This window comes from Histomonas meleagridis (genome assembly GCF_020186115.1).
Source record: "Histomonas meleagridis strain 2922-C6/04-10x chromosome Unknown contig_12, whole genome shotgun sequence".
Lineage (NCBI taxonomy): Eukaryota > Parabasalia > Tritrichomonadida > Dientamoebidae > Histomonas > Histomonas meleagridis.
In genome coordinates, this window is record NW_027150759.1 from 43,359 (window position 1) to 56,985 (window position 13,627).

General features: G+C 30.5%; 4 protein-coding genes across 4 annotated transcripts; all 4 read right to left on the reverse strand.

Moving 5' to 3' along the window:
* Positions 1 to 482: 482 nt before the first annotated feature.
* On the reverse strand, positions 483 to 3,032 carry GO595_001070 (glycosyl hydrolase; the record flags this gene model as incomplete). The annotated part of the gene is made up of 1 exon (XM_067913413.1): positions 483 to 3,032. One exon carries the CDS (start codon positions 3,030 to 3,032, stop codon positions 483 to 485), a length of 2,550 nt encoding a protein of 849 aa, XP_067778688.1.
* Positions 3,033 to 5,487: 2,455 nt separating this feature from the next.
* Positions 5,488 to 6,204, reverse strand: GO595_001071 (uncharacterized protein; the record flags this gene model as incomplete). Its single annotated transcript, XM_067913424.1, has 1 exon — positions 5,488 to 6,204. One exon carries the CDS (start codon positions 6,202 to 6,204, stop codon positions 5,488 to 5,490), a length of 717 nt encoding a protein of 238 aa, XP_067778689.1.
* A 2,379-nt stretch (positions 6,205 to 8,583) lies between these two features.
* On the reverse strand, positions 8,584 to 10,036 carry GO595_001072 (uncharacterized protein; the record flags this gene model as incomplete). The annotated part of the gene is made up of 2 exons (XM_067913435.1): positions 8,584 to 8,602; positions 8,694 to 10,036. The coding sequence occupies 2 exons, from the start codon at positions 10,034 to 10,036 to the stop codon at positions 8,584 to 8,586; spliced, it is 1,362 nt and encodes a 453-aa protein (XP_067778690.1).
* A 657-nt stretch (positions 10,037 to 10,693) lies between these two features.
* GO595_001073 (uncharacterized protein) lies at positions 10,694 to 12,082 on the reverse strand (the record flags this gene model as incomplete). The annotated part of the gene is made up of 1 exon (XM_067913446.1): positions 10,694 to 12,082. The coding sequence occupies one exon, from the start codon at positions 12,080 to 12,082 to the stop codon at positions 10,694 to 10,696; it is 1,389 nt and encodes a 462-aa protein (XP_067778691.1).
* Positions 12,083 to 13,627: the final 1,545 nt, after the last annotated feature.

Here is a 13,627-nt window from a genome sequence, read left to right on the forward strand (position 1 = left end):
AACATATTATTCATATGTATTAAATCACAAATATTTCTCAATTACAAAAACAAAAGCGTTTTCTCAAATTACTTAACAACAAGTGTAACATATTATTCATATGTATTAAATCACAAATATTTCTCAATTACAAAAACAAAAGCGTTTTCTCAAATTACTTAACAACAAGTGTAACATATTATTCATATGTATTAAATCACAAATATTTCTCAATTACAAAAGCAAAAGCGTTTTCTCAAATTACTTCACAACAAATGTAACATATTATTCATATGTATTAAATCACAAATATTTCTCAATTACAAAAACAAAAGCGTTTCCGCATATTTCATAACAAATGTAACATATTATTCATATGTATTAAATCACAAATATTTCTCAATTACAAAAGCAAAAGCGTTTCCTCATTTTTCACAACAAGTGTAACATATTCTTCATATGTCCATTACTAATTTCAAATCGTTTTCTCATTTACATACTGTTTATTCATCAAACGTCAGTTCCCACTCTGAAGCCACCTTTAGCCGCAGCCCCTCCACGGTCAGCACGCCATTTTCGTATGTCGCCTCTGCGCCGTTTACGTTTGCGCTGTTTCTCATTCCATAAATCCTTAGTGCGGTGATTAAAGTCTCGCTGTACATCTCTGGCGCTATGTATTCCGCATCGATTTTTTGTGACTTTAGTTTTCCATTATCGAAAGTAAATTTACAGTAAATACATTTCTTATTAATGTAATCAAATGTTTTCCCATCGTCTAAGAACATCTCTCCTTCTGCTTTTAAGTTCTCGTCCAATGCTATGATTAACATCAAAGGCTTCGTCATTGTCAATAGTGCTGACTTTCCAATTTCTTTATAAACTGGTATAATTCTTCCACCTCGAAGATAAATTGGAATATCTAACATTCCAACATTTATATTATTATTATTTTCATTTAAAACTATACCATTCCATATCGAATACCATACGCCTGGTGGCTTGGTGACCGTTAAGGTCTTTGCTTCTTTGCTGATAACGGGCGCCACTAAAATTGAATCGCCAACGATCACTTGGTTCCTTAACGTGTGCATTTGGTCCACCTCAGGGAAAATTGCCCATAACGGCTTGATTAGGGGTGCCCCTGTGATGTGAGTTTTGTATGATTCAGTGTAAAAATATGACAACATTCTGTAACGATCAATAACCGCATTTTTCATAGCGTCAAAAATTTCGCCGTTAAACAAATATGGCTCTCGATAAGAAGCATTAGTAACGCAATGCTCTCTAAAGAATGTGTAACACCATGAACCTACTTGATACCAACGGGCAATCAAGTCACCAGGTGAAGAGTTAAAGAATCCTCCAACATCAGCACCTACAAATGGCATTCCACAAAGACCACATGACATAATCATATCAAGTGATATAGACAAATGTTCCCAGCTACCAGTGTTATCGCCAGTCCATATGAATGCATATTTTTGACTTCCAGCATAAAAACTTCGGGTGAGTATGAATGGTCGATATCTGATATTTTCATCTCTTTCTAATAACCCTTTGTAAGTGGCAGCTGTGTTCAATAGGCCATAAATATTATGGGTATCACGAGTTTCAGTTCCATTGTAATGAATAAGTTTTTTCGGAAATGTCCCTTGATCAGATGCGAATATCGATGGCTCGTTCATGTCATTCCATATAAAGACATTTGGTGATTGATTATCTTCAGAATAATGATATTGTTGTGAATACCAATCTCGACATAACGGATTCAGAAAGTCCGGCCATGAACATTTGCCAGGCCAACAAGCACCTGTATATGGCGTACCACTTGGTTCTTTGATAAGGAAGTTTTGTTGTAATGCTTCAGTATATTGCTTATGATTTCCTTTGACAGGGAAATGTGGATCACATAAACGAATTAGATACCTTTCGTCTTGTTTGAGTTTGTCTATTGTTTCTTCTATGTGTGGGAAAGTTTTCCGATTTACTTGAAATGGAGCTTTACCTTCAAGATGATCAACGTCAAGCCAGATAGCATCATAAGGAATCCCTACGCGATCAAGTTCGGACATAACCTTTTCCACTTCGGCTTGTGACTTATATCCCCATTTACATTGATGATAACCAAGCGAAAAAATCGGAGGCATTAACGGTCGCCCAGTGATGCGAGTGAATTTCCTCATTATGTCAGAAAATGAGCCTGAAAAGAGAAGAAAATCAAGAAATCCGGTTTCGCTAATAAGGTGAAGATTACGGCCTATTTCTGTTGTCTTTATGGAGGCATAAGTATCGGATGAATTCATCCAAAAGAGTCCAGTAGTATGTTGTGTGTTATGACTCATTACAAATGGAACAGAGCCATAAATGTGTATGGGATTATCATATTTATATTTGAAGGCATCAGTGTTGAAAAGACGAATTGGATCAACTGTATCAGAAAGATTAAGTGGTGATGCACGCTCACAAAGACCAGAAAGATGAACGGATTCACCAAGAAATGTGAAATCAGTGGCAACAGCTGAAGCTCCATGTGGAATTGGATCACGATAAATCAACAAATGGTTTTCTTGTGGTACTGGTGAATTGCCATATTCATAAACAAGATGCTTCTCGGCGTTTACTATGATTATTTTTTCATTGTTTCTTGAAAATGTTATTGTTAATGGTTGGGATGTAATTGAAATTTGCTCATTATCAGCAAATTGGAGTGTAATTTCACCTCCATCTTTTGCATATGTCATGGGGGAATGAGTGTTAATTGCATTTTGGTCAATTACAAGTTCTTCCTTTGATAAATCAAAACGTTTGTAATTCTCAATGCTTGGATCATTTTCAACTCTTATACGAATTCCACTTCCTTCTGCTTGATAAACGATAAGTGATAGTGGTGTTTCAGTATTGCCCTTGAGGAGATTAACCGAGAATGTGTTATTTTGAGTGGAAATATTTTCTCCGAGAGACCAATTATTTACCGCATTGAGGTTATCGCGAGAAAACCTTTGTTTACTAACATTTCTGTAAGTAAAATGCTCTTTTACTGGGAATCCTTTCATTGGTTATGATAACGATTATAAACCGTCGCGTTTTAATTATCGTGAAAATAAACGGCTGCTACACCGGGGTACCCCGAAAAACAAAACATTCAAAAATGTATTTCTGCAAATAAAACAAATTTACATTTTTCATCATTAATTGAATACATGTATTGAAAAAAAAAGTCTCAGTAATCATCATGCACACAAAATTATAACATGTAGAAAACTACGTATTTTTTGTATGTAATACTTTATCTCAAGTTTAGAATAAATTAATTACATATTTGGCACAGCTGTTTGTTTTTTGTTTGGCGGGTGCGCTAAAGGAACCGCCCGCAATTGAAAGGAATTGAACATATCGGATTTTCCCGATAGGTTTTGTTCGATTTTTAATCGGCAAAGGGTAATTCCTCGTTGTAAAAAAACGATGAGAAATTTCAATGAAAATAATTCAATTAAAAATGCTTAACATCTATGACAATGATTTTTGTGTGGATATGGTATGTGTCATCATGGTGATTTTCAATAGTATGTGTCAAAATGTTATCAAATGATGTCAGAATAAATGAATTACACTCAAAAAGTATTAGAACAAACGAATCACATTCAAAAAGTGTCAGAATAAATGAAACACATTCAAAAAATATAGGAATAAATGGATTTAAATTTCCAAGCAATAAGCAGTTTAATAAGCCAAGGATTTCATCCTCTATATATTACTCCAATTATAGTGCATCTTTTTCTTGCACAGAGATCGTTACTTGCAAAAAATGCCATAAATATATGAAATTTAACATACAAAATATGAATTTTAGATGTACAAATCGATTATGTTCTACAACAATTCATGCTTATTCTCCTCTCCCTTTTGAATCAGTTAAAGCTGATATCAATAAAATTTTATTTATATTCGCTTGCTTTTGTGCCGATTTTTCGATTCACACTACCCACGAGGTTGTCGGAATGTCAATGCCAACAATTATTCATTGGTTTGACATCTTCCGACAAGAAATGATAAGAAAAAATTTAAATGAAATGACAAGCAATCCTATAAAAGATTATGTGCAGATCGAAGAAAGCATTTTTACAAAACGTAAAAACCATGTGGGAAGAATTGTCCCACAACAATGGGTATTTGGAGGTTGCGATGGGAACAAAGGAGGAAGAGTTTATTTTTTTCCTGTTCCAAACAGGAAGAAAGAAACTCTCCAACTTATTATTAAATTAATGATTGCTCCTTCATCACTTATTGTAAGTGATGAATTGAAATCATATTCTTATTTAAATAAAGATTCTTATTCTCATTTAACAGTAAATCATTCTCAGAACTTTGTGGATCCTCAAACTTTAGCACATACACAACGAATCGAATCTTTATGGGCTGCGGCAAAACTTTGGCGAAGAAAAAAAGGTTACTTTTCAGATTAAAATAAATTATCTGATTACCTTCACGAATTTTGTTTTAGGGTCAATCATGAAAGAGATTTCGGATATATTTAAAAAAATCTTTTCAGATAAAATTAAACATTAATTAGAAATTATTTTTTTTTATTGTATTATTATTATTATTATTATTATTATTATTATTATTATTATTATTATTATTATTATTATTATTATTATTATTATTATTATTATTATTATTATTATTATTATTATTATTATTATTATTATTATTATTATTATTATTATTATTATTATTATTATTATTATTATTATTATGTATTATTATTATTATTATTATTATTATTATTATTATTATGTATGTGTGTATGTATGTATTATTATTATTATTATTATTATTATTATTATTATTATTATTATTATTATTATTATTATTATTATTATTATTATTATGTATTATTATTATTATTATTATTATTATTATTATTATTATTATTATTATTATTATTATTATTATTATTATTATTATTATTATTATTATTATTATTATTATTATTATTATTATTATTATTATTATTATTATTATTATTATTATTATTATTATTATTATTATTATTATTATTATTATTATTATTATTATTATTATTATTATTATTATTATTATTATTATTATTATTATTATTATTATTATTATTATTATTATTATTATTATTATTATTATTATTATTATTATTATTATTATTATTATTATTATTATTATTATTATTATTATTATTAAAAGAAGGATGTAACAATAGGTTTACTTAAAATTCTGAATTTTTGAAAAAAGAATATCATAATGAAGAAATCTCTCATTTGATTGATATAATTTGATATTCGATTTGATAAAAATTATCGGGTGCGCTAAAGGAACCGCCCGCAATTGAAAGGAATTGAACATATCGGATCTTCCCGATAGGTTTTGTTCGATTTTTAATCGGCAAAGGGTAATTCCTCGTTGTAAAAATTGAATTCACTTCACAATTTTCTTAAGTAAACGCGGTTTTAGTCATTTTTGTATACAATTATGTCACTTTCCCCCGAATTTGAAATGATATTCGTTTTCATCAATGTTTCCAATAAACGTTACTAATGCCTCGAAATGAGTCATTGAAAACTTTTTCTTTGTGTCATATTCCTTTACGAACTGAGCAAATGAGCATGAATATTTCATTGTTTCCAAAATCTCATTTACACCAAAAGCGAATACAGCCACTAAAAAATATTCAAACAATGTATCAAATCCCATTTCTACGTCTTCAGGTTTTTCGCCATTATCTATTGCTAATTTAACTCCTATTTCAGTAAATATTAATGACATATCCCAAAACTTATCAGCAATTATAAATGGATCACATTCAACAATTAACGAAAACAGTCCTTCGCTTACCTCTTTAAATGGCCAATATTTTGAATTCAGTTCGTTAAATGGCGTATTTAAAACATCTTCCGGAAAATATTTCGGCGAAAATATTTTCGGAGTCAAATCGAAAATGTTCGGGAATTTGATGACTTCAACGTCTGCAAATGGGTACAAAAGTTTTTCAGTTGCAATATCAAATAGATATTCACGCGCTTCGGCGTAATGTGTGGTGTCTTCAACAATAGCATCAAGAATAGTCTCAACGTCTTCATAATAAAGTTGTTCTACAACAGATATATATTTTCGTATGATTCGACCAGACTTATTTTTAATGGAAACGAAGTTAGAAAACCAGTCGCTAGGTGATGGCTGTTTGCGTTCCATCAGTTGGACTTGGCTACGAAGAATTTTGAGGTGAATATTAATCTTATCAATTTTTGAAGGCTTCTTTCGAATGTTATGGCTGATAAAAAGATCGAGATCGATATTGGGAATGGAGTCTAGTGTGTAAAGATAGTCATGGAACGTAACAATTTCACGAATGTTGTATTGAAGAAATCGGACATTACAATGATAAAGTTTGAGAAGTAAACTATGATAAAAGAAAATGTATAACATGTTTTTCTTGTTGAAAATTTTCTCATAATAATCCATGCTTTGAAATTTATCTGATATTTGGGAAAGATAGATCATTTTTTCAGACGATTTAAGAAGATAACTATCAAGTTCTTTCATAAATTTTGTCGAAATGAATTCAAGAGTTTTTAATATTTGGCGTTCAGAGTCAACTCCGTCTAAAAAATATTTACTATACGAAATTGCAGATGAATCAAATAAAGGGCTGTCTTCAGCTTTGACAGTAGGTTTCGGAATAACTAAAGCGGCGCTTCTTCGATGTTTTTTACGTGATCGCTTTTCTAAATTTAGATTTGTGACTTGAGCGAATTCATCATTTTTGTTTAACTTTGGGCTGCAATCTTTTTGCATATTGAGTTTTTCTATTGATTTAGAATGACTCATTTCATGTCCCTTTTGTTGATTCATGAACCCAAATTATCTTACGTTTGAAAATTACACCCTTTAACGGAAAACGTTACAGAAATATTCAATTGAATTTTTTCAGATGATTATTGCTAATTAAGGGTGCCCTCGTTTTTTTGGACAGGAAAAAAAATATATATCCTCAACTTATTACAACTATTACGTTGTGCGTTTACATAATGATTTCGTAGGTACTCATTGTTTTATAATGTATTTTACTTCCATTTTTCAATATTGGATCAATCCATTCATAAATTAAGATTGATAAATCATAAGTTACGTTCTTTAACAGCTTGGCAATTCCTTATAAATTATACACTAAAGCACAGCGAAAACAAAATAATTAAAATAACAAAAATTTATTTATATACTAACATTATTCGAATTGTATTCCATTTTCTCTTATAAACTGCGCAATCTTTTGTATTGCATTTTCCAAGTACGAAAATGTTTGTGGCGAATCTTCCGATTCAACAACATTAAACAATTGCGCAACTAACATATGCATATTACCCAGAAACTGTTCGCCCAGTTTCTCATAATAATTATCGATAATTGTATTTCTTTCATCAACAAAAGTTTTCAGTGTGTAAAAAATTAATGATACATTTCTTAAATTACCCTTAAATATATTATCGAAACATATTTCAACAATAGAAATAAAGTCCTGATGAAATCTTTGATAATTTTCATCATCAATATTTTTAATTAATTGAATTAATGATGCAATTGATTTTTCAGAAACTTGTTGATTTACGTCGTTATTCATCATTAATATTAAAACCTGTATTTGATGATTAACTGTGATGTCGTCAAGCTTGAAGAATAAAGCCGGATACTCAAAAAATATCGAACTCAGAAAATCGTTGTATCGTAAAATAAACTTCGGAAATTCGAACAAGTTTTTGAGAGGGACCGTTAACAACTCGTTAAAAAGTGCCGTGATGCAATTTGTAAATGATCCAACGTTATAAAAATCTAAAACTTTAATATTTATGCCTGGACACTTAAGTATATTGCTTAAGATTTTAAATATATATGAAAACAAGCGGAAATACTCAACGATTTCTTTTGGCATATTTTGAATTATTTTATATGTTTCAGTAATAAAACTCATAAATAAATTATACAATTCGATTACTTCTTTCGTAAGATGACTTCTAAGTTTCACCGCATAATTTGAAATGCTTGTAACCAAATGGAGAATTGAATACTTTACATTAATGTCAATTTCGGCGGTTTGTATCATTTCTATACATTTGTGAAGGAAATCGCCCTTTAAAGTATTGAAAACAAAAATAAACTGACAATTCGATGGAATAAAAGCGCTAGAAAGCATTGAAAAAGTTGCTAAGTCAAAATTATTTGACTCAAACCGATGCAAAATTCCGTTAATCAAAAAAGTGACTTTTTCTGGGTTAGAAAGCGAAAATCCGAGATAAAAGAGTGGCGCAAACATTGCTTTTGTAGCCTTTGAGCTTTGTTGAATGTTCATTTGAATTAGTCTAGAATTCGAAATCATTTCAAATATTTGATCATTTGACGCCAACATTTGCATACATCTTGCTGACATACCCTTAAATTGTAGAACCTTAGTTACTTCATTGATAAGTTCCATTGATGTATCACAAAATTGGACATCAGTTAAAAATCTCATTATTAATGATATCAATTCATTACTAAAATGTGCCAAAAATTGACCACAAATTTCGCTATCGGATCTCAGAAAAGTTTCAGCGACCTTGTTGAAAAAGTGGAGCAAACAGAGCTCAAACAAAATGTTGCTTTGAGAACTTTTTGTTTCTTCAGTAATGGCCATAACAGCATTTGACGTACCTACAACGGAATCCATAACCTTATTAGCATAAGGAACCAATTCACGTATTGCATAAGCAAAAAATTCTATGCAAAACGCTGCATTTAAAAGTGAATTCACCTCAATGAAATATGAAAGTGAGTTCGAAATACATTCAGAAATTGAACATATCTCATTAAATTTACACGTAGAAACAAACTTTTGCATAAAAAGAGATGTCTCATCAGATAAGATCTGATAGATGAGATTTTGGTTTTGTACGCTTTCTTGTGAAAAAAAGATTTTGATGACCGCATCTTGGAGGACGTTACGGGCTTTGTCTTCTTCTTGCGACGAAATGAATCCTTTGTTGATTGGATCCCTCCAAAAGTCAAGAATGAACTCGGCCGGAGAGGTGCTCGAGATAAGGAAAGATGGGTCTATCAGTTGAAGTGTCAAATTTGCAATTGTTTGAATCCAAATAATTAAAAATTCTTGATTGATGGCATTGAATTGCTTCTCTTTAGAAACAATAGATTTAAGTGTAGTGAGAAGAATTGCGATGCTCGAATATTCGGTTTCGGGAATTTTAAATTTGGTGATATAATTTATTAGCTCATTAATGGTCTGAAAAACAAACTCTTCACGGGTTGATTGGGTTGCGAATGAAGAATTCGGGAATTTGAGAAGCTCTGTAAGGAGTATGAATAAATGTTCTGGGATTTTTGATCCATTGAATTTGTGGATAAAATAAAATAGACGCCTTGGAAAGCCTATACGTAAGAACTCTCTCATTATGATAAGTGGGTAATGTTGGCTTTCGATTGTTTTCTTGGAAATAATTGTTTTGAGAAGAAAAGCAGCAGAATCAATAAGACGATCAGACGACTCGTCGTATGAAAAAGGGATAGTAGCAACTGGTATAAGATATGCAAGGCCATTGGAATTTTCGGCTTTCAAAATTATCTGTGTGGAAATTTGAAGAGAAAGAATACATTGATTTGGACCTGAATCAGCAAGTTTTTGGATAAGATCAGAACCTGTCCTTTGATCATTCTCATATAAAAAAATGAATATGTTGACAAGTAAAGAAATTAAAGAATCGTCAATTAAAAATTCGGCTCTTTTGAAGCAAAAATCAGAAAACCATTCTTTAACATAATTAAATTGATCTGCACTTATGATCTTGCAACGTGGGATACATGAAAGAGAAATTAAAAGAGAATTTTTCGAAAGATTACCAGATGAAATAGCATTAAGTATAACTGAAAGGGCTTCTGGAGTTTCAACAAATGCATGCAATGAATTTATTGCTTCTTGATTTTGTGGTCCAGCATTGAATATTTGCTGGAGCCACCCATCAAAAGAAGAAAGATCCATTAGCCCAATGATGAGACAGATTAAATAGTTTACTGTATCGGCATTCTTTTGACCGTTAAAAAAATTCATTAATCAGTGGATAAAATTCCCCATTTTTCATTTCCAAATTCCTAAAATATTGTTTTATTATGTTTTTTAACATGAACCATTCTCCACCAACACATAGTCGTACGAAATTTTTCTTGATGAGGTACCTCAGATTTTTCACATTTTTTACTGGGGAGTAGTTTTGCCCCAAACTGCAAATGGTTAATTGAATAGATTCCACCAAAAACAAATTCTTTCATGGGAATATTTCAAGAAAAACTAAGTTAATACCACTCATTGAGACTTCGAAGTTACGACTGAAACTTGTTTAACTAAATAATCGGAGGATTCATCACAGCAATATTAAAGATGTTCATAAATATACAAAAATAATTCTAAATGACTAAATAATAATACAACTTAAAGATATATATAATCGCAGAGTGTAAATGAAACAAATGTAATGACACGCTCTTGGTTAAAATACGTTTTAATCTCATGATATTTTCAGATAGAAATTATCTGTTCGAAGTTTTTCTATTTTGATTTAGTATTAAGTAAAAATAATATATACAAAATTTATTAATGAATTAAATCAATATGATAACAAAAACAGAACCACTGTAGCACTCACCTATTAGCGAAGTAGCTTTTCGCTATTTCTGATACGGTTTTATGTAACAATTGTGCAATTTCTTGAATCGACCTTTCGTTGTATTCGGCCAAATCTTGTAAGCACATGAAGTTCTCATCATTTAAAAGTGTTTTAACAGCATTTGGTAATTCACCATTTGGAATTACATCATTTCCATAAATCACAATTGCGAAATAAAAACACTTCAAAGACATATATATCAACTGTGCGTTCACTTGGTTCATAGTTGATTTATATAAATGAAGAAAATTAGACAATACATCAAAAAAAATTGGATATCTTCCTAAAATCGTCAGTCCATGTTCTCTCACAAAGAATTTACTGTCTGTGGTAAGTAGTCGTTGGAACAAAGCTAATGCTTCGGCTTTGGTGTCCATCTGCGTTTGTTCATTGATGAGGCACCCGAACGCATCATCCAGGAAAACCGTCGACGATAGGAAGCCGTTACATTCACTTGATGAAAAAGTGCAATTCGAACATGTCCTTAAACATTCTGCTTTAAGCTTATCTGGGGCGCTTGGCCAAAGGTTGTGGAAAATATCAAGAAGGCCATTCTGAATAAGAAAGTTTCCAACATCATCAAAATGAAAAACAGAATTACATAGAAAAGAAACAATACTAAGACGTATTTTGGGATGCCCTACATTAGCAAGAAGTTGTAATGAGCTTGCAAAGAATGGATGAAGATCAAAATCAAGTTGTTGCTTATCTTCCAATTTGCCAATAGCAGTTCCTATGATGTTATATGAGATCTTTAAGGTCGCTTCTTTGAATTCGGTGGCTATCAAGTAATTTGATATGGTTCCTATGAGATGAATAAATAAATTTGGATCATTAAAATATGTTGATTTCAAAACAGAAAGAATCCCACGCAAGACTCCATATTGATCAGCAACTGTAAGCTCCGGATTAGCAAGCTTTTGAAGCAAGAGATCAAAATATCCTTTGCTCATAAGGGTTTGAAAAGAAAATCGGGTCCAGTTTACAATCGATGAGAGAATTTCAACAACTGGCATAAGTGGAAACGAAGTGCGATTTTTGGCTAAGATTTCTAATAAAAAATCATAATAAGAAATTTGGAAAATCTTATGTGTTGCTGCTTTGTCTGTTTTACATAGCTCGGCTATAAATTCCATCACAATATTTCTTGTATGAAAATCTATATCTATGGTTGTGATTTTACATAATATTGGGATAGTTGAATCAGATAGAGATTCGGACAAAAAGCCATCCATGTTGTTCATAAGATTGGCGAGTGAAAAGACTCCTTTTTGGATAAGTTTTGGATCATCTGATTCAATATCTTTTTCTGCAATTGAAATAGAAGATTCACCTATTTCATCATTAGATTCGTTTTGAGCCATTAATGCCAATAGTCTATTTTTTCTTGTGTTACGAATGGGATTAAATTTCCCAACTCGCATTTTATTTGGTACTCAATTCTATTCAATTATTTTGATAACCTCATTGAATCGATGCGACCGGTCAAATTGGGTTAAAACTGTCTAGCGTCATTTGAAACATATATCACGATTAATTCCAATTATTTTTGAAATATCTCAAAGAAATTATGTAATAATTCGATCTTGATTGAATGAGTTAAATTAATAACATAAAATTATCGGAAGAAAATACATAAATATGACGAAATTGTATGTTTGATGAAAATCGATATTTATATACTTTACACATAATGTTACCATTTCAAAAGTTTACAGGCAGAGATATAATTTTTTCTTTCATCTCTACTTCTAAATGAAGAATCAAAATAATATCGCCAATGGCATGATCCAAGTATGGGAATCAAGTCTTTGCCAACATGCAAAGTTTACAAATATCTCAATGATAATACCCATTTTTGCAGATGCCGGGAAATTTGGAATCAAGACCGGCTAGTTATTTTATGTCACGATTGCTCTTTGACAAAATTTGGATGTATTTGTATCAAATGTTTTTTAAATGGCATTTCTATTTCCATAAATGTAGAAGGAAATTGTGATTGTGGTGATCATTTTCATTGATAGCCATCTGGTAATTATACTCTTCATAATCACCAAAAAGAATCTGAGATTCCTTCATCAATATTAAAACTTCTTCCACAAATTTTTGATATTGCCGCACTGTATCTTCCGAGATTTCTCAAATCAAGTTCAAACGATTCCAATAAAATAAACTGAGTGGCTTCTAAAAATCTGTGAAATTGGTGATGCCTATCGAAGTTTGCTAGTGACTCCATTAAGCAAAAGGAACATTTACTCTGACATTATTGATTCCTTTTTTGAATCTGATTCAAAATCGATTCAATCGATTACAGAATTATTTGGCTGTTTACTTAATGATAGTAAATTTTGGTTTGCATTTGGCTATTCTTATTTTAAAAATCTTTCTAAAATCATAAAAAACGCGTCTGAAATGATAAAAAATGGAAATGAACATGAAAAACTTGTGATTTTTATTATTTAGGCTATCATTTTTCATATGATTATATCTTTCGATATTGTTCTGAGCATTATAACTTTGATTTTTGTGAATGTTTTTTAGAAACTACGAAGTTATATCAAGAAAAACAATTAACATTTGCACTTGATAATAATTTATGTACAAAATATATATTTAGTAATCAAGATTTTCCTTTTTTGAAACATTTGAAATGATTTTGTTAAACGAAACATTTAAAAATGAGCATCAACGAATATTGGATGGTTTAACTGATATAGTTTTAGATGAAGATGCGATTTTATATACAAATGTTAATGAAGGATCAGCTGAAGATCGTTTTATCATACATAAATTTTATAACAAAGGAATTACAAATGTATTTAAAGGATTTGAGAAATGTGAAAATTTAAAAATTAAATCTTCGATAAAAAAATCGAAAATTATTTAAATTCGATTTATATTGATAAAAA